Source organism: Marmota marmota, unplaced genomic scaffold (assembly GCF_001458135.2).
Source record: "Marmota marmota marmota unplaced genomic scaffold, marMar, whole genome shotgun sequence".
NCBI lineage: Eukaryota > Metazoa > Chordata > Mammalia > Rodentia > Sciuridae > Marmota > Marmota marmota.
This window is the reverse complement of record NW_026000057.1, coordinates 26,437,705-26,460,200: the sequence shown is the minus strand read 5'-3', so window position 1 is coordinate 26,460,200 and position 22,496 is coordinate 26,437,705. Positions and strand designations below refer to the sequence as shown.

The 22,496-nt window shown below is 36.6% G+C and overlaps 1 protein-coding gene across 2 annotated transcripts in view; it reads left to right on the top strand.

The window, feature by feature from the left end:
- The window catches only part of Unc5c (unc-5 netrin receptor C), a 344,358-nt gene that overhangs the window by 209,950 nt on the left and 111,912 nt on the right, over window positions 1–22,496 (top strand). For both annotated transcript variants that reach the window (XM_048813645.1, XM_048813646.1), the window contains exon 3: window positions 11,028–11,171. In XM_048813645.1, the coding sequence (XP_048669602.1) occupies window positions 11,028–11,171 (144 nt within the window). The remainder of the gene's footprint in view (window positions 1–11,027; window positions 11,172–22,496) is intronic.

Below are 22,496 nucleotides of genomic sequence, written 5' to 3'. Positions count from 1 at the left end.
TTCTGCAGTCTGTAATTGGGGTAAAAATGGGAGTTCATAACCCACTTGAATCTAATGTATGAAATATGATATGTCAAGAGCTTTGTAATGTTTTGAGCAACCAATAAAAAAAATACATGCTCTTACCTTGACCATATGTAATGCTAACATTTTCATCTCCACTTGAAATTCCACAAAAATTTTCCTTGTTGTATGTACATTAGTGAGTCATTTTTGTATATCATAATGGTCTTTAAAAAGGAGAATAAAAAGAAATCTTTTCAGTGGTACTTGATCTGTATTTACTCAGCTATTATAGATAATTTTGGAAGATCTAAAAGGCATGAAAACTTCAATTTTCCCCTATTTTTAGTGTGAATGCCCAGCATGCTCAAATTTGAATCAAAGTGGTTTTTATGATGTCTTTCTGGCTAGGGTAGAAGATACAACTCCTCTCTTGACTGAAAGTCCCTTTCCTCTACATTATATAGAGTGCACATAATCACATATCTTTAAAATAAGTGTATAGTAGTATTCTAGGACAATATTTTTTGATTCATTCCACAAACATTTATTGTATGCCTGCAATATGTGTTGGCCATGATTCAAGTCCTTGGCAACTATACATCACAGCCAACAATCTCTACCCTGATGGAGCTCATATTCTAGTTGGAAAATGTAAAGACCCAAGAGGGCATGAGATTGTATATGTCCATGTTATATCTTCACTTAAATATTGACATCTTCTTATCCTGTTCAAAATTAGCCTACTTGGTGATTTCCATATAGTTGCTGAATGTCTTGGTCTTACCTGTTACTACTAAACAGGAGCATCAGGAAGGCCAAATAAAGGAGCTGCACAAGCATTCTATAGCCAATATAATTAGGGTTACACACTGCCACCCACTCTGTCAGGGTAGCTCCAATCTGTCTACAAAACAATATGCAGTAGAGATCTGGGGGATTAGTAAAATCCCAGGTGACTTGGCTAAAAGGCAAAATAACAAAAGCAAATCTCTTGAACTCATTCAGGTGTTCAAACTCCATTTCTTACTATCCTGGATTCATATTCATGGCCCTGAACAATGAAAGTCCCCACTTAACCCAGCTCACCTAACTCCACTGAAAATTTCCAAAACCAACTACCACATCTTTCTCATCTTAGTGTCTACCTAAGATAATATCCAACCAGTAGGGCTCCTCTCATCTCCTAAATCTATTCATTACCTGAAATGATTATATACTTTACTGTCAAAATATTAACAGTATATATAAAGGGAATTTTACAGATTTAAAGTACTTTTATAACTATTCCTTCATTTCTTTTCTCACAACCCAGCAACTCCTCCCCCCGCCACACACACATACATACACACACACACACACAAAAAAAAAAAAAAAGCTTTGTTTTAAAATTGGGAAATAAAAGCTTGATGAATTTATGCTTGCCAAAAGTCAAAGAATAATACAGAGCGGGAATTTATTTTCCTATCTGAATAAATCACTTGGTTGTTATATGTTAGATGAATACTTTTTCTATCCACCAGTTGTTATAACAATTTTCCTGGATGAGTACAATTTGTTAAAATATAAATACTTACATTTTTATTTGAAAAATCTCACTGGGAATTTGGAACTTACTATTTTTTAAAAAAATTATAACTTTGTTTATTTATTTATTTTTTATGTGGTACTGAGGTTCGAACCTAGTACCTCACCCATGCTAGGCAAGCATTCTACCACTGAGCTACAGCCCAAACCCTGGAACTTACTATTTTTAAGATAATCAAATAGCTGTCCCCAATAGACTATACTATGTGTAAACTATTTAAGTGGCCTTCTCTCAGAAGTGATTGCTCTTAATGATTGTTTTTGAATTATTTGGAGTAAGTGCAAAAAGAGGCCCAACTGTGGCTGGAGGGGTACTGGGGATTGAACGCAGGGGCACTTGACCACTGAGCCACATCCCCAACCCTATTTTGTATTTTATTAGAGAGAGGGTCTCACTGAGTTGCTTAGAGCCTCACTTTTGCTGAGGCTGGCTTTGAACTTGAGATCCTCCTGCCTCAGCCTCCTGGGCCCCTGGGATTACAGGTGTGTACCACCAAGCCTGGAAGTATTTATTATTGTGGAAACATAGATCTTGCTGCCATTGTCAGAGTGTTTTCAGAAGATTACCAAAAATAGTGCTCTTAACACTTGTGATTAATGACTTGATATAAGAACATAGCTCTGAAACAATTTTGTAATAACAATTAAAATTATTAGAATTCTAAGTCAAATTAGCCTTGTTTACTAGCAGAGACAGATTAATCTTCCTAAAGAATACATCATTTTTTAAAATGTCATTTCACCAATTTACAATATTCAGTTTCCCTGCTCCAAAGAACAAATGTCTGTAGTTGCCATTCAAGGTTCTCCATGAATCTCTCTTCACACTCAACATTTTTATGTGAACTATTTTTCCTTGCAATGTTCTGTGGTGGTGGTTGTGATTGTTGTTGAATCTCTGCTCTTTGACTTGACTGTTACGCTTTCTTCATGAAGTGTCTTTGATTTTCCTGTCACTCTTTAAACCCAAACCATGCATCTGTGTCAATCTCAAATATTTTACTTGCCCATGTTTTCCTGATCGCTCTGTCTTAAACTACATCACTACAGCTTTCTTCGTGGAGTTTCCAGGATTTCCCAAACTGTGAATTACTTTGAACAGACCAACATGGAGAATGCCAAACAAAACTACATTGAAAGCCGTGGTGAGATGGGGCTGTGTCAGTGTTGCCTGAAGTTCTGTGGATTAATATATTAGGGGAAATGGTGCTAATCCACATTACACCAACTTTGATGGCAGAACTTCAGACCAATGTCTGCAATTTACTGATGGGCATTCTGAGTTTCTTAAAGGAAGGTATGTTAAACAGAAATCTTGAAGATGTTTAACTATGGAACCCTTTTTTTGAGAAACAGTTTGAGAAATAATAATGTAGTGGAAAGAATAAGAATATTGAATTCAGACAAATATGTATCTGATTCCTTTTTTCAGTACACATTGGCTGTATGAATCATTGTTTAAATTCTGATCTCTGCTATTTCCCTGTATGACAGGTATAATAATACTAATTCATAATCATTAATATGCAGATTAACTAAGACACATGGTAGACACTGGTTATCTTTTAAAAATATTTTATTGGTGCATGATAATTATTCATAGTAGTGGGATTCATTGTGCCATATTTGTACATGCTATGACATAAATTGACCAATCACACTCCCCAGTATATTGCTTTTTCCTCTTGTCCTACCTCCCTCTGATCTGCTTGCTCTACTGTACTGATCTCCCTTCTATTGTTGTTATTAATATTTTTATTAGTGTGTTATAATCATATATAAAGGCAGCAATCATAGTGGTATGATAATGCATGAACACAGCATAATTTGTTATGTTTCCTTTCGCAGGATACTAGTTATCTTTACTCTTCTGAGCTACAATTAAATTCATATCTGTGATTAAACCTTTTCCTTTGCATTATAGCTGTTTAGATACAAACAATTCATTTAACATACATTAACTGGACAAATATTTTTGACAATTACTCCATGGATTATAACCAAATGACAGAGTCCCTATACTCAATGCATGCCTACTTTCATTTCTTTTGAATGAAGTAACCATAAGTGATTCATCTTTATGACTTCCTAGGACACAACCACCAAGCACAAAACAGATGCTCAAGGATTATCTTCATGGCAGAACATAACAGGATGAGACTTTCTCTGCAATCTTTATCAATGTGTCCTGAGCATATAGAAGAGTGCTTGGTAGGGGCTGGGGTTGTGGCTCAGCAGTACAGTGGTCGCCTAGCACATGTGAGGCCCTGGGTTTGATCCTAGCACCACATGAAAATAAATAAATAAATAAAATAAAGGTATTGTGTCCAACTACAACTAAACNAATGTCAGTAGAGGGGGCAGAGAGAGAAGAGGGGAGGGGAGGGGAGGGGAGGGGGGATAGCAGAGGATACGAAAGGCAGCAGAACACAACAGACACGAGTATGGCAATATGTAAATCAATGGATGTGTAACTGATGTGATTCTGCAATCTGTATATGGGGTAAAAATGGGAGCTCATAACCCACTTGAATCAAAGTGTGAAATATGATATATCAAGAACTATGTAATGTTTTGAACAGCCAACAATAAAAAAAAAAGAAAAGAAAAGAAAAATAAATAAAAAAATAAAAAAACAGGAGGACTGCTTCTCCTGTGAAATTCGAAACCTAATGCTCCCACAAAAGAAAGAGAAAAACAATGTTGTTATTGCTGGAGTAAGAATCATTTGTCACTCTATTTAATATCTTAACTAAAATTTTAAGTTTCAAGATGGGAAATAGTGCATTGAACTATACTCATCATGGAGCTTTCCAGAGGCACTAGGAATCCTTCAACCCAGAGTCACAATCCATTGAATATTCTTTTGACTTTTATACAAAACACAGGTCCTCATTTGACACATTTGGTACCACTTAATAGAATTAAGTGACTATAAAACTATAACCAGAAAAGGAAATAAAGTCAATGACAGGTATGAAAAGCTTCTAAGCAAATCACTTGTACCATTCAGTCCCAGCCATGTTATTATTAAAACTTTGTGTGAATTTATCCCTTTAAAATTCTTAATTGTCAAATAAAAATTGGGTAAGTTTATGGTAGGCAACATGATATTTTCAAATATGCCTGCATTGTAGAGTGGTTAAACCAAGCTATTTAGCATACGCATCACCTCAGGTGCTTTTCTCTGTGTGTGGCAACAATACTCAAAATCTTCTTTCTTAGTTTTTGTCAAGAATATAATACATTATAATTAAACTATATTCACCACTTGTATGATAGTTCTCTTACAGTTATTCTTTTTGTCTTCCTAAAATTTTCTATCCTTTGACCAATAACTCCCCAATCAGCTCTCAGTAGCCACCACTGTACTCTCGGCTTCTATGAGTTTGACTTTTTTAGATTCAAAAAAAAAAAAAAAAGTGGATTCATTCCACTTATAAGTGAAACACTGCAGTATTTGTGCTTCTGTGCCTGGCTCATTTTACTTGAATTAATAAACTTCTGGTTTACCTATATTGTCACAAATGACAAAATTCCTTTCTTTTGTTTTTAATACTGAATAGTATCCCATCGTGTGTGTGTGTGTGTGTGTGTGTGTGTGTTGCATTTTCTTTATCCATTCATCTGTTGGGTTCATATTTTGGCTATTATTAAGTGTTGCAATGAACATGGGAGTTCAGGTGTCTGTTTAACATATTGATTTTATTTCCTTTGAATACACCTACTAGTGGGATAGCTAGATCTTATGGTAGATCTATTTTAAAATTTTTGAGGTGCCTCCACATTTTCCCATAAAGGCTGCAATAATTTATATTTTCACCAAAAGTGTGCAAGGATTCCCTTTTCTCTATACCCTTGCCAACACTTTTCATCCTTTGTCTTTTTTATCATAGTCATTCTAACAGGTATGAGGTGATAGTTCTTTGTGATTTTAATCTGCGTATCATTTCACATAATTAGTGATGTTGAGCATATTTTAATATACTTGGTAATATACTTGGCCATTTGTATGTCTTTTTTTTTTTTTTAGAAATATTTATTCAGGTCCTTTGCTCGTTTTTAATTAGGTTGTTTTCTTGCTATTGAGTTGTTTGAGCTCCTTATTAGATGTATGGTTTACAAGTGTTTTCCCCCATTCTGTTTTGAAAGTGGGCATCCCTGTGTTATTCTAAACCTTTTAGGAAAAGCTTTCAACTTTTAACCATTGAGCATTATGTTAGCTGTGGGCTTGTCATATATACTCTCCATTATATTGAGATACAGTCATTCTACACCTAACTTGAGAATATTTATCATGAAAGGATTTTGAATATTGTCAAATCCCTTTTCTGTGTATACTGAGATGATCATATGACTTTTGTCCTTTATTCTGTTAATGTGATGTATCATGTTGTTCCATATATTGAACTGTTCCTCTGTCTCAGGAATAAGTCCCACTTGAGCATGGTGGAACTTTAATATGCTTTCAAATTCAGGTTGATAATATTTTGTTGAGGACTTTTACAACTGTATTCATCAGGATTATTGGCCCCTACTTTTCTAATAATGTCTTTGTATGGTTTTGATGTGAGGATAATGCTAGTTTGATTTTTTGGGAAGAGTTTAAGAAGGACTGTTCTTGATTTTTCCTTAAGTGTTTGGTAGATTTTAACAGTGAAGCCATCTAGTCCTCTGCTTTTCTTTTATAGGAGACTTTTCATTATTGAGTAAATTTCCTTATTCATCATTTATTCAGATTTTCTATTTTGTTATGATTCAGTCTTTGTAGGCACTGTGTTTCTTAAATTCATCTCGATCACAAATACAGTAATGTAACTAATAAAATTATATTAACAATAATGCTAATACACCACTAAGTCTCAGTTTCAAATTGCACAACATAATTTTAGTTTTCATTGCCTATTCATATATTAAAAATTACATTAAAAATTCAAGAAAAACCATTGCAAAGCAGAGTTGGTAAATTATGTGTTTACAGTGTCTGTACAGATTGTCAAATGACCTCAGGGAATATAACCTGCTGTAAAGATTGTCAGATGACCTCGTGGAATATAACCTAGCATCCTGATTGTGAAGTTCTGCCTTTCAAGTTATCATATTTTGATTATTATAGTCACAGTTATAGGTTGCTAAAATGATTATCAGTTTTTATGGTATGACATCCTTTTAAATAATGGCAGGGTATTTTGTGATTTAATTTAGATTAAGACATCTAGAACTGATATGTTTCATATTTTAGATCATATTAGTGAAGACTAATAGGATTAGGCTCCCAATGAAAGCATAAGAAAGAGACCACACTAATTCAATAAAATGTCGTAATATATTCCAGAACATCCCTACCTGCAACTTTGTGCCTTTCCCACTAACTCCTGTCCTAACTGTGAATGTCCTGTAATGAGATTTGGGAGAGCTCTGCAGCTCTTCTCCATTAGAGAGATGGGGGTGGGGTTGGGAGGCAAATTGCCGGGCCTGTGCAGTGTGTTGTCTCCCTTTGCCAAAGGGAAGATGAAGTCCTTGGGAGGCAGGAGGAATACAGCTCAGACACACATAACACCCAAGTCTAATGCTGGCTTAGGTGGGTTTCAGTTAAACACTCATGAATTATCAGAAGGTACAGTTTGGTAACCACACTTTTTAAAATGTATTAAGACGGTGCATAATTTTTAAGTATCACCTAATAAACAAGGTACTTTTATTCAGTAAATAAACAGCTGAAGCCAAACAACATTTGATCCATTTTTATATTTCTGCAACTTAACATAGTCTCTGACATTAATGATTTTTAATAAGTACGTGTTTGATGGCACTACAAATTCAATTTCAATGGGAATACAGATATTGTCTTGAATAATTATTCAAGGAAATTCATCATGTATTGGTGATTAGTTTAGAATATTCTAGGAAAATACTATTTGTGGGTGCTTGATCACTATTATAAAATTAAAGGTATACTAAAGATAAATAATCAATGTCATTTAGTAGATTTTATTGCCATATTCATGTATGGCCTCACAAAGATCCACTCAGAAGGTGACATTTGCATCTGGATTTCTATATTCATTTGAAACTCCCTGTTAACAAGTGTATGCTCAGACTCATTATAAGACTTCTTGGTATAACATGCTAATTACTTTCCTGCACTCTAGCTCCCAAACCACAATGAATCATATTATGAAAGCAAATCACTGAAAACTTCAAACAGCATGCGTCTTTGAGATGCCACTATTAAGGGAAACATAATGATGGGGAATCTTTGATGTTATCAGATGTGATGGAAACTACACATTTGTATTTGTGTAAATCCTGTAGACTGAAGCATTTCCCCTACCCTTAAATAACCTGAAACCAATTTCAAGTTCCCAAATGCTCTTCAAAGCAGCCTGCCTTGGAAGTAATGCTGATGGCATTTCATATTTCAAGGAAGCTTGCTTTTTCCATCTCAGGACTTCAAGCAGATTTGAAATTTTACTTTCAAAGAGAAAAGATATTACCTGCTTTTACCCAAACCACTAGCCCTGGTTTGATGATGAGCAAAATGTCATAGGTAATGAACTTATCTATGGTAATGAAACTATGGTATGTAACCTTGTAGCTCAGAGTCTGAATACTGCAGCCGATTCCAGGGAATTTTGAACTGTGTTTAGATACTTCATGGTGCCATTCTTTCTTGTTCTTGTGTTGTTGACCAAAAGTTGGAATGTAAACTTCGGAACATGTAACAGAATAACTGTACACAACTGTAATTAGTCCACCTCCTCCTGAATGGGGTGTCTGTGGAGCTGAGACAAAAAATGGTGTGTGCTTGATTCCAGCGCCCACAGGGAGCCCAGACCACACAATTCAGAACATTCATACTATGAATAGCTCCTGTAGCAGGAGGGTCGGTCTGTGGCTTCTTAAAAGGCTTCAGATTTGTGGTCAGTAGAAACATCCATGAGCCTATTTGGGATAAAGGATACAGTGGACCTAGTGAAGTTCCACTAGCATTTAATTAGGTTTCCTGTAATTGCTTTAAGTAAAAGTGGGGAATGAAACCTGAGGTATCCTCTTGGGACACAAAATATTTGTATGTGGTTTTAATATCCTGAGCCCATTTGTTGATGCTCTGAATTTTAGAAAGAGCCATTATAGTTTGAAGGAAATATACACAGCAGGTTTATCAGCCCTTTGGTAACTGTAAATTGGAAGAGTTGTGTTTCCAGTAACTGAATTTCTGCATGAGGAGGGAATGGATAAAGAAGTAAAACAGGCAAAAGCATTAAACACCAGAGTGAGGAAGAAGAAAACAGGAGGAGATGGGGTTGGGAGAGAGGTTGCATTCCATCTATCCAAAGACACAAATTTCTAGATATTAGAAAAATGAGAAAAATTATAGTAAGATCAGAAAAACAGGAAGCCTGAGCAAAGCCAGGAAAGAGGGTGGAAAGTAATGCTATTCACTGATAGTTTGGGATTTTTGCTGTGAAGATTGTTATATCAGTTGGACATTGGCTAAAATAATATATTGGCTTTTCAGACAGGGTTGAAGGGTTGCATTATAGCAATTCCTTGAAATTTCTTTTTAAACTGGTCATTGTATAAACATGATAGAATTACTAATTTTCAAAACTTTAAGATATTTTTAAATATACTCAGTAAACTTTTGACAATGGATCTCATCCTTTCAGGATCTCATCCTTTCTTATGATTCTAAAACCCACTTTCCTGGTCCTCAATCCAATAGAGAGGATCTTTAGTGGACCTAAGAGCCTACTAGTTCCCATGACCCAAGCCCTCTCAGCTCTTAATAGAAAATATTGTTCACTCCTCTGGGGGACAGTACCTGCTTCCACTGGGTGGTTGTTAATTTCCTGAGTACTCTCACTCATTTGAGTATTTCTTAGGTGTTACAGAGAAATTTCTGGAATTCCTTTTTAGGGGTTTCCCAAAGGCATACTCTCTCCTGTCACTTTTGATCAACATTACAAAAAAATTATTACTTTTTGGAACTTGTTAAACTCCAAGAAATTGAATAAATAAATATACACCCACTGACATACATATACACACATGCACAATATCACAATATACACATGCACTCACACACATGTATATATTTTATATGTATCATATGATACATATAAGATGTATATATATGTGTGTGTGTATATATGTGTATATATGTATGTGCTCCCACCCTGGGCTCTCACCATATAATGCTACCAAGATAGCTCACATTGGTTCTATCTTTCATGCTAGATTGAACTTCTTTGTTACTTTCTCTCATCCCTATAGCTCGCCTTTGCAGCATTAAAAACAATTATTCTTAAATAGTAAATAGTATACCCCATTGTTAATATGAGTAATTAGAATTTCTCTAAGTGCTCAGTACAATATCTTTTATGTAACTGACAATAGATACTTATTCAATGAATGAATAAATATAAGGTAAATAGTGCAAAGTGATTTATTTAATCATTCTTATTGTGTGCCCTTACTTGGCTCAAAACAAGTTATCCTACTCCCTGGATATTCTGCTAGTTATCTCAAATGGACACTCTATTCTGAAAATATGTGTATTCCATTTCCAGGAGAACTGAAAGTTCCCCACATACAATGTTCAGATAATCCCTTTTACTCACTGCAAAAATGAGCATTGCAGAATGATTCTCTGTAACAATCTTGATAGCTAAAGCTATATATCCTTGAAATGATAATCCCAGATTCTTAGTTCAAGTTTTGTTATCCAAGATTACATAAGGCTGTGAAATAAATTGCAATTATTTCAGCATTTTGGCTGAAGGACTTTAACAAGATTTTAGTTACATTGCAATTACAATGCATCAGGTGGACTTTCAAAATATCTTGCATGAAAACCCTAAAGTCATATATTCTTTGATTAGGATATTAGAGGTATGTTAACTGAAGTATTTCTTTCACAAAAAAATAATGGGCTATTATAATTGAAACACAACTATTAAAGTAATTGAATTGTTAAATTATCACCACAAAGAGTATAGATTTAGGTTGTTCTCTCTCATTTCTTGTGAGGAGTTGGAAGACTGTGTATAGCACCTGGGCATCCTAGCCACATTTTAATTGAGGTACAGTCCTTAGATGTGAAATCTGAGTTCACTCCTCAGTAAACAGAGGGCTATAACTTGGTGGGGGATGAATTTTAGCAAGCTCCCTGGGGAAATCCATTATTTTGTAGGGTGATGGATTCACTCCACTTTCATCTTCAGATGAATCCAGAAGATTTGAAATAGCAAATAAGAGAATGAAAAAGTAGTTAAATAAAGCGACAGGAGCCAGCTGAAAAACCAGAGATGAGAGACAACATCTGGATGTTGACCTATGGCAACAAGAAGGATCACTGGGGAGAAAATATGTGTTTCATATTTCATTGGTACAGGTCTTTTCTTGACTTGAACCTCCCTTTCTCTTCTCAGGTCTCATTGTCCGGGAAGTGAGCATTGAGATTTCACGACAGCAAGTGGAAGAACTCTTTGGCCCTGAAGACTACTGGTGCCAGTGTGTGGCCTGGAGCTCAGCAGGCACCACGAAGAGTCGGAAGGCTTATGTGCGCATCGCATGTGAGTCGCTGCACAGACACACACACACTGGGTTTCAGAAACTATGGAAATATCAGAAACTTTAGACCATAACTGATCTAAAGTCTGGGATCAAAATCCCTGGTGAAAAATTGCTCCAGATTTCTTCATTTGAGCTATACATCCCTCTGAAGTCCCAGAGATATCTTTTTTTTTTTTTTCAAGGCACTGGCTAGTTTTCCTTTAGAGATGTGAAAGAATTCTTCCTACTTTCAAAAGATTCTTATTTTGTTTTAATCTTGTAGCAATTAGGCTATAGGAGAACCAAGTATATTCCTTTTATGAGTTGATTTAAAACTGTATTGAGCAGTGTCCTTATTGGAAATAAAGACTACCCAGATCAAGCTTCTCTGTTTATCTAGGAACTGTTATAGTGCCTTAGAACGCTACAGCCTTGTTTTCCAAATTGTGTTCATTTCTAGAATAGTCATGTTCAGGAAAAGTGCCTCAGGAAAAAAAAAGGGGGGGTTCTATAATCAAATAAATGTGAGAAATATATTCTTTGACAAAATTAAATGGTTTATTCATTGTAAAATTTCTCAGATTTGTGGATATGCTAATAGGCACATTCTCCCCAAGAGAAACCAAGCCCCTGCAGAACCCTCTCTCCCTGAGTACTCTACTGCTAGAGCAGCATGAGTGTTGCTAGACCGTCTTAAGGTCCATTGAAATTCATATGTTTTATTTTTTGAACCTCTTTAAATGACTAAAGCTTACTGAATTCTCTGTTGTGGTAGATGTCAATAATACATCTGCTGTGTCAGTAAGTCACATGGGTGCTGACTCATGTGCTCTCAGGTGGATGCTCATCTCTTGCTTCCCTTCATTCAACTTGATCTGGATCTGGACCCTTGCAGACACTTCCCCTTAGTCTCCATGGCTAAATCTTTTCCCTGTTCTAGTCCTTCTTCCATGTTACCACGAACACAGTCTTCCTTAAACTTAGGACTCAATCTCACTTCTACCCTTGCTTAAAATGTTTCAGGGACATTTAAAGTCAAAATTTCTTATCAAAATATTAGAGACCAGTGCCTTAAAAATCAGAAATTAACTTTCTCACAATTCTGGAGATCAAGGTGTTAACAGGTTTGCTTTCTCCTGAGGCCTCTCTGGGGTTTGCAGATGGCCACCTTTTCACTGAGTCCTCACATGGTCACTCTCTCTCTCTGTGTACACATCCCTTGTGTCTCTCTGAGTGTCCAAATTTCCTTTCCTTATAACGATAGCCATCGGATTGGATTAAAGCCCAGTATAACTGTTTTATTTTAAATAACTCACCTCTTTAAAGGCCTTATTTCCAGCTATCAAAGGGTTCTATAATCAAATAAATGAGAGAAATATATTCTTTGACAAAGTTAAAGTGGTTTTAGTATAAGAGGTTTAGTATAAGATTCTGAGATACTAATGGTTAGAGATTCAACATAAGCACTGGGAGCAGGGAGATACAGTTCAGCTCATAACCACCACATTTCATGATTTCCATATCCATGCTATGTTTCAAGCTCTGACCACAAAGGATTTCTAAACATTAGTCATACCAGATTACAAATGTTTTAATCTCCATGCCTTTGGACTGTTGCTTATGCCTAAAGATTTCACCCTCATCTTAGTTCCTGTTATACTTTTTAAAATTAATGTATTTGACAAACATTCAGTGAGGATTTACTTAGTTCTGGGACAATTATAGGTATTAGGGATGGTGGGGGAAGCAAAACATATAATCACGGTTGCCCTTGTGGTACTAGTCTTCTGGTGAGGAAATGCAACCTCTGTGTAAAATAAATAATAACCAGTTAAGGAGCAGCTAGTATGTGCTGTAAAGAAAAATAAAGCAGGAAAATGGAATGGGTAGTCAGGGTGAAGCTGGTCAGGGAAAGTTTCCTGAATAAGCTGATGGTTGAGTCAATCTGCCTGCAGGAAAAGGACCAGGTGAGGACTCAGCTGTCCAACCGAGCAGCAAGGGATTCGATTACAGACCTCTGAGGCAGGCACATGCTCAGCATCATCCAGGCAGTGTGGTTGGGCCATAGAGCCCAAAACAGCCTGTGTGATGGGAGAGACCTGAGGGTCTGAGAAAGGTAAGACTGGAGGGTAAAGACAGAGAGGGATGTGTGGAGATGTGGGACTCGGTGCTGTGACATCTTGGTTTTTAGAATAAATGTGTAGAATCTTTTCTGCAGAGGAACTGCATCTGACTTCATTGGGAGAATTACCTAAGGGCTGATGAGAAGAGACCTGGAGTGGCAGCAGGGGTAGAAAGGAAGAGGGCTTCAGCTAGGAGCTATGTTGGGCAGGCTCAGAACAGAAGCAAGGATGGAGTGCTGAGAGCAAGATTCTAGACACATTTAATGTAGAGGGAAGAGATTTTGTGGAGAGTTAGGATGTGAGAGGAAGAGAAGAAAGAATAGTTCAAGAGACCTGAGCCTTTTTGAAGAATTTCTATCACATGTCCCTGGTGAAAGCACTCCTGTTCCATGCATGGAGGATAGATATTCCTCTCTATAAATTTTCAGAGCAGTTTGTTATAATTTTAATCTAGGAATTGCCACATTTTAATTATATTCATTTGTTGTAATGTTTGTATTTCATTCCAATGACTTCCTTGAGATCAAGTCTTCGTTTTACTTTATGTCTTCAAGTCTTAGAATAATGCCTAGAAAACCCTAGATGCTTAATAAATGTTTTTGAAATAAAACCACTATAAACCACAAGGAATTCCCTATGAAGTTTATTGAAATGCTGTACATTAATCTTCCCTCTTCGAATATGTCTAAAGAGATTTGCTCTTTGTCTCAAGTGGATTCTCCATGAAATAGACTGTGAGACGGAGACATACTTGCAGAAAATGTATTGAAGAGCACTCTTAGGAACAATAGTCCAAGGATATCAGGATGTTAAGTGGAGGAATGGAGTCAATAGGATTGGGCAGAAGGAGAAATTGAACTTCAGTGCAAATCCAACAGTGGCTAACCTATGGGGAGGTATGGAGCGCCAGTAGCCATGTGGAATTGGCCCACCTGGAGGCAGAGGCCTTAGATGGATTAGTCAGTGGATATGGGCTCCTCATGTACTGCCTACCTCAACAGCGAGTGTGACCTAGGACCAAGCAGCCTTCTTCCCAGAGAAAGATGGAGAGCTGGCAACACCAACATTGCCAATAGGGAGGGGACAGGCCTGAAAGGGGATCTAGGGGGAATATCACCACATCCCCTATAATCTTTTTACACAAATCTCTGAAGAATTTGTGTTATATTATAAGAAAGAAATATGTCTTTAATCATTTTTATAAAGAAACAAAAAACTAATTGTTTTGATTGAAGATTTAAATGAATTCAAAATCAGCTTTGAATTATAATCAAAAGAGGCACAATGATAAAAAAAAGTTTATCTTTATCTTTCATTTCTATGTATATCAAGCACAATAAATATTTAAAATTGGAGTCTATTCTCTATACTAAATTATTGACTTGCCTAAAGCTGAAATTTAAGGGCTGCATAATTTCAAATGCTGGATTTCTATTTAATAAGCTTTCAATTTGATTTGATTTTTAGAGAAGATTGTGGTGCCAATTTTACATATATATGTAAATATTATTGGTATACACATCCTATTTTTCCATGTAAAAATTAGGTATATAAATACAAACCCCCACCCCATCTTTCTATACAACATATTCTGCAAACCTAGCTACTTAATTCGTGGCTTTTAATTGTTATTTGACATTTTCCAATTATAAGAAACTAAACTCTAGGAAGAGATTAATTGATCCATAGCATCTTTTCCCTCCTGTAAGAATACTTAACAGTGGTTTACCTAAAACTTCATAATTAACAGAACTCCTGTGTGTGGCCAGGGAACACCACCCAACATGTGATGATTTGTTCGTATAGATATATATCATGTGAAGAAACAAAACAGGTGAGGTTACAGGTGCTCTCTGTCAAGGCTACTTCCCTACCAAGCAGGCCTTGCTAATCCATGCATGTCAATTTTCTAGTCTTCATTGCCTCAAATGAGCCGTGTGTGCTTTGCCTAGTAACATTTGACAGATGGCCATCACATGAAGTGCAATTAAAGTTTAAATTTAATTCACAGGTGAAGATAGCCACAATGCTAAGGTTAAATAAGTACAATGACTTCTCACCTAATTAGATTTATGCTTATTAGGTATACTGTATGGGTCCATCATTCTTTCTTGAAAAAGTTCTATTGTCAGAAGTTGATTAAGCAGAAGTGAACATTGACTAGTATTTGTTTGCCAAGAATATTCCATACCATCAAACTATATGAGAGAGAGAAAAAAATAAGTTTGTGGGGCTGGGGTTATGGCTCAGCGGTAGAGTGCTCACCTTGCACGTGCAAGACCCTGGGTTCGATCCTCAGCAGCACATAAAAATTGAATAAGTAAATAAAATAAAGTTATTTAAAAAAATAAGTTTGTGAAACAATCAGGGCAGAGGAAAAATACGGAAATTGGAAAGTTTGAATTCACTGAGAACATAGTGGGACTGCTCTACATGCTCTTCCAGATTTCCCAGGTGGCTGCTCTAGCTTCCCTGGCAGAGAGAGGTTTCTGCTGAGAAAGCTCAAGTGGATGCTGCAGTGACTAAGTAGAGCTCTTCTGGCAGCACCACTGTGAGTGTGGAGGGTCTGTTTCTTCAAGTGTTTCTTGCTAAGGGCCAAGGAGAGGATCTCAAGGTGTGAGGCAGGCAGGAGAATGGAATAGGCAAAGTGTGAACAAACACTTTCTTTAAGAACCATTGTGGTTTCAATATTGCTGCTGCTGTGGATGTCGCTGGTGTTGATGAAGCAGTGGTGTGGTCTTCTGGGGAGAGGGAGGGGAGGTGATAAAAGCAGCTAAGTGGAATGGCACTTAGCTGAGGCACATTGGCCTCAGGCCAGGTTGACTTATGTTCAGATCCAGCTTCCATCACTGACTGATGAGATGCCAATCAAGTTACTTAACCTCTCTGAGCCTTAGTTTCATCAACCATGAAATGAAAATGATAAAGCTATTTTAAGATTTAATGAGATAAACTTGTATAGCATATGGAACAATGCCAGGACACAAAAGACAGCACACAGTAAATGATAACACATGTTCATGATAACAAACATAACAATTTAAGTGACCTGATATATTCATTTTGAAACTTTTCTATGCTAAACCAGCTTGAAAAATTAAAACACTCTTCTTCCTTTACCCCCTTCATGTCCTGAGCCTGGGCTGTGAATCCTAGAGATGAGAATTTTTTCTGATTCACACAACATTAGAATATAATGATTGCCCATGCCTGAGGATGGAAAAGCGGGTCATATGGTCACCCTTCTAAATTCATGAGTGAAAGTGGGATTTATATGCACCAAGAATTCATTTCCCTGGAAATGGTGGGAGAGGTCCTCAGGATTCCTATTTATCATGTGTGCAAACCAATAAATCACAGCAAGCATCACAAAGGCCACTGGCTACAGAGGGCAGTCAGAAAGCTCCTGGAAAGAATTAAGGTGATCAAGGTGGCCCTTGCTACCCTCCTCTCACAGTTCATGCTGCCTTTTTTCTGTGATCAGAACCACCTTGTTAGCCACCTGAGTTGGGATCAGCCTTGATCATGTTTGTGAATCCAGAGTATTTAGCATGCTGTTCAGAATAACAGTGTCTAGTAGAAATATAATGCCAGCCACATGTGGCCTAAAATCTTGTAATAGCCACGATTCACAAAGTAAAAAGAAACAAGTGAAATGAATTTTAATAATGTACTTCATTTATTTTAATATCTAAACTAGCATTATAACAAAATAACCAATATAAATAAGCATTAATGAAATAGCTGATATTGTTTTTTTCATACCAGTCTTTGAGATCCGGTATATGTACACTCACAGGACTTCTCAGTTCAAAGGAGCCTCAGGTTGGGTGCTGAAAGCCACATGTGGCTGGTGTTGAACAGATGGGCTCGAGAATATCAGAATGGCAATGGAAGTACTGTTCTGGTCACTTCTTACATGTGAGCTCATCCAGTCCTTGAAACAACACTGTGCGATGGATGCTGTTATTATCCCGTTTTGTAGATGGAGGAAATTGAAAGCAAGTAGAGATGATAAATCCAGCTTGAGGTTACAGGGCTGGAATATGGAGAAGTGAGTCAGTCCAGGAGCCAAGCCCTGCTTTTAACCAACACGCTGGGTGCAAAGACAGGAGAAGGATGCTGGCTATCCCTGGAAGTGACTTATGACATTATAAAACATTTTGTGGTACATTTCTAAGAGTGGACAAGAAGGAAAATGAGGTCATGAAGTAACAGGAAGTACTTCTATTTACAGTATAGAAGTACAAGAGGATCTTGGCTTCCTGCTTCTCTCCTTTTGCTTGGTCTGCTCTAAACACACCATTTCCTTATTTCTAGAAAGCAAGCAACTATTCAGAAATAGAAGATCTTCTCCAACACTAAACCTGGGGTTCTCTTCCCCCTTTCATTCAGCTATCAGCTGAGCTATCACCTCTTCAGAGGGGTTGACCACCGTACCATTGTCCTAATCCCAAAACTGCTTTATTTTTCTTGACATTATTTGTTTACTTTCTCATTGACCATCTGCCCTACAAGAATACAAGCTTCCTGAGGACAGGCATGTTATTTTCTTCTTCATCATATCCCCATTGCCTAAAAATAATGCCTTGCAAGCGGCTGTTGCTAAATCAATGAAGACAATGAATAAGTGGCAACAAGTGGAGTAAAACTGAAAGCAAATAAAGAGGCAAAGGGATGATGCTATACAATGATAATCCTTTGTTCATTTGATAAAATGGTTACTTTTTCAAGGAATTCAAAAACATCAGCTCAAGAGATTGCCTCTGTGCTCCCTTCCTCAAGCTCCCTTTCGCCTCTTGTACTTATTCATATACACCTTAGCCTTTATCAATGTCTAAGCTATTGTACAATTACATATTTACTATGTTCATGGTTTGTATTCCCTCTCTCCTCATCAACTTAGACACTAAGTTCCATGTGGGTAAAGATGTGTGTCGATTTTTTTCATGATGAATTCAAAATGTTTAGAATGATGCTTGGCACAGTGTAGGTGCTCAAATGCACATCCCAAAGGAGTAGGTGAAATAGCACTTCTATATTCAGGTTCTATATTCAGGTATCACAATTAAGTGTGTTTGTGTTTGTGTGTGTGTGTGTGTGTTGAATTATTGTGATGGTTTATACATACAGAAATCCTAAGTTGTGACCCTTACGTTACTTTTCTATTTTATACCTGTCTAAAATATTTGGCATAAAATAAGATTAATTATATGATTTAACCAAATATTGAATTTATTTATGATAAAGGTCATGCCATGAACAGTGTCTAGTAGCTGGGAATACATGTGTCTTAAAACTCAGCAGATTTCCTGACACTAGGATCAATGGCCTGTTTGCTAAGGTGCATGTCTGAGTTGAGTCTAATCCCTTACACAACTGTTAAGCCCCCATTAATGCCCATTGTAAATAATAGAGGCTGAATTTTGAATCAGAATTAATTGCACTTTTTAGATAAGGGAGAAAATTTTAACAATAAGTTTCTGCTTGTTTTATATAGATCTCAATAGTTGTATGGTATTAAGAAGTTTGTAAAGGTATTTCTATTACAAGATTTAGAACTGTAGCAAATACCTGATTGTGTCAGTCTATATTTTTCCAAACTTATTTGCTTTTATATATGGGCAGAGGCTCCTGAGTTTCCTGAAGACCCCACAAATCCATGGGCATTTATAACCCATTTTTATTTTGAGATGCAGGGGACCATCTCATAGAATTCTGTCTCATAAAGTTATATTTTGGAGGAAATCATCTATCAATATGTTATAGGCAGGGATGATAACCCACTGGACTAAAATGTGTCATTAAAGTATGTTTTATGCCACACGAAAAGGGAAGTTTATGGCTAAAATGCTTATTTGCAAAAATCTTGTCTGCTGTCATTGCATTCTTTCTTTGTACTCAGCGAAAAGAGCCTTAACTTTTTGGTATGTCAGGTTCCTCATCCATAAAGTCGGCATGTTCCTTATTATTTATCCCTAAGACATACCTTAAAAATATTGTGATAACATATAATCATTTTTTTCTGAAACTAAAGATTCAGTATGAATATAAAAGAGTGACTTATACGGGGTGTTTTTTTTCTCCCTTTTCTCTGTAATGGATGTCATTTAGAGTTCTAGCTCTAAAATATTTATTTTTTAAAAAACCCTTTAGCAAGACTATCTGAATACAAATGTATTTGTCCTATAAATACCCCAAAGTCAAGAAATAAAGAAGAAGGGCTGAAACTCTTTTTCCCTCCTGCAGGGACTGTGTTCACTTGAGATTTCTGAGTTTAAAAGATCTCAGTGCAGTGAGGGATAGACCTGGGCTCAGCTGAGGATGTTGCCAACATGATCCTCCTGCCAACATGCTGGCCTCTGTCCCTGGATGTGACTTATGACATTATGAAAGGTTTTGTGGTACATTTCTAAGAGTGGAAAAAACTTTAGCTTTTACAGAAGGGAAATGAGATCATGAAGTAACAGGAAAAACAAAAATCCATCATCTTCATCCTTTCCTCTTAAGAAGCAATATGTGTCCGGGTAGCCAGCACCTTGGCTTGTGCACAGCGTGCCTGACTGGCGATCCTGTTGTACATTAGCTGTTGTGATTCTCTCAAAAGGCCTGTGAGGTGGGCACTTATTACCCTTATTGGATAAAGAACAAAGCAGAAGCATGGAGATATTAGGTAACTTGCCTAAGTCATCATTGAGAAATGATAACTCTGAATTTTAAGCAAATTCTTCTCTCTGCAGTCTAGTTCATTGCACGGAATAGCAGAAATGACTCTTAAACTTTTCCATCTAACCAAAGATGTGACTGCATGTAGTTCATCTTGGTTGGTTGGTTGGTTGGTTGGTTGTTGTTTATTTTATCACTCATAATATTTGAGATCAAAAGGCAAATAGAAAAAGAAAATTCCATCTGATTTTTATGTACCTTGTATCCCTTGCATTTAAAAATACAATAAAAATTGATTAATATAATAATATTTTGTCATCTAAAAAAAATTCCAGAAAAAATCAGATATGCTATTCCTGGAACAGAAAACATGACGAACATTTTAAGGTTCTATGGCATTAAGCCAGGTATTTTTCACTTTTAATAAGTACTCAAAGCTCTAAAGACTAATCTAGTTTTCTCAAAATGTGCAGTACTGGTTGGTTCACAGCGGTTATTTCCCATTAATAGCTAAATTGGGTGATTTAAACATAAATTCTACTCTACTATGACAACATAATTAGTCCCTTCCATCATTATTAGTGAAAAGGTACATTTTTTTTTCACTGTAAGAACACAGGTACTCATGTTTTATCTGATCGTGGAATTATTTTATTCACTAGAGGAACACTTTGAAAATACATTAAAACTTTTTTTAAAAAAATTAAAAATGTATTCTGTACCTCTGTTTATTGAACACATAAAAATTTAATTGAAAAGTAATTTGAAAGTATGAAACTATGAATCATAATAAAGCAGCTGTACTTGCTTAATGCAAGGTCAGGCCTGTGTCAGAAAGTATGTAAGATGGACAGCAGCAGAATGCTGTGACATGGATCTCATCTAAGCACACAATTCTCCTAAATCTAGAGCTATTTTAGTAAGACAGGTTCAAATTTTGGAGGCAAGAAACTTAATTCTGATACTTGTGTTTGCCCTCTTAAGTCAACATTAAATAAGTAAATAAATAAATAAATATCAGTACAAAATGAACTCTGGAAACACTTGACAGCTATACTGAATTTGGTGACAGGATAAATTGGGTATTCAGAGAGGATTTTTATGTATGTATGTATGTATGTATGTATGTACGTATTTATGTAACTGCACTATCCCAAGTGAGGTTTTTGTTGTTGGTGGTGGTGGTGGTGGTTTTCTTTTTTTGGGGGGTGGGGTTATCAGAGATTGAACTCAGGGACACTGAAACACTGAGCCACATCCCCAGCCCTTTTTGTATTTTATCTAGAGACAGGGTCTCAGTGAGTTGCTTAGTGCCTTGCCATTGCTGAGGCTGGCTTTGAACTTGCAATCCTCCTGCCTCAGCCTCTTGAGCTACTGGGATCACAGGCGTGCACCATTGCACACGCCAAGTTTGTTATTTAGTCTTCACAGTAACATAAGCAGTACAATCATCATTTTGTGTACACAGAAGTGAAGGCACAGAAACCACTAAGCAGTGAACCAGGGCTAAACCCAGGCAGGATGGAGCTTGGGTCCATGCTTTTATAAAATGTTGAATTGTGGCCACAGTGCGCAGGGCTGTGATCTCTGAAATAGTAAATGTTACTTAATTTGGAAAAATGATGTTTGTAGATGTGATTAAGATAAAGAGATCATCCTGAATTATCCAGAGGGACTCTAAATGCCATCAAGAGAGTTTTACAAGGTAAAGGCAGAGGTGAATTTCACACAGAAGTGAAGGCAGTGTAACCATGGAGGCGAATATGAGGGATGCAGCCACCAAGAGTCTGGAGCTAACAAATAGTATCTCTGAAAATCTCTAGAGAAGGCAGAGCCCTGCTGCCCATGGTTGTGATCCAGTGAAACATTTCAAACTTCTGGCCTCTAGAACAGTGAGAGAATACATTTCTGTTGTTTTAAGCCAGGAAATTTGTGGTCATTTCCACAGGACATGAATACAACCACAAAGCAACACTCATCCCCTAACACATCTACATCAAAGAGTCACCTACTCTAAATGGCTGGGCCACTTGAACAAGCGACTTAACCTCTCCGCATCCTGATTGTATAATCTGTAAAATGAGGGGACTGGATTATTCAAGTTGGAAGATCTTTTATAGTTCTGCTCTATAAGAGAAATTATAGAGGAGACTATCAGATTATTTTGGAAAACCAATTAAATTCAGCATTTATTAAGGAACTTCTATGTTGAATTCATGAAGACATATTTGTCCTCAAATTTGTCTAATTTTAAATTTTCCCCCAATTTAAAACTTTAGCAATCAAGCTAGGCCTGGTGCATGCCTATAATCACAGCGACTTGGGAGACTGGGACAGGAAGATCACAAGTTCAAGACCAGCCTCAGTAATTTAGCAAAACCAAGTTTCAAATAAAAAAGGGCTGGGGATGTAGTTCAGTGGTAAAGCATTTCTGGTTTCAATTCCTGGTACCAAAAACAAAAGAAGACAAAACAAGATTTAGCATGCAATTGGTTGGTGATATATCTGATAAAAAGATGGCAGTAACTGTACCCACATGCTCCATACCAGGAAATT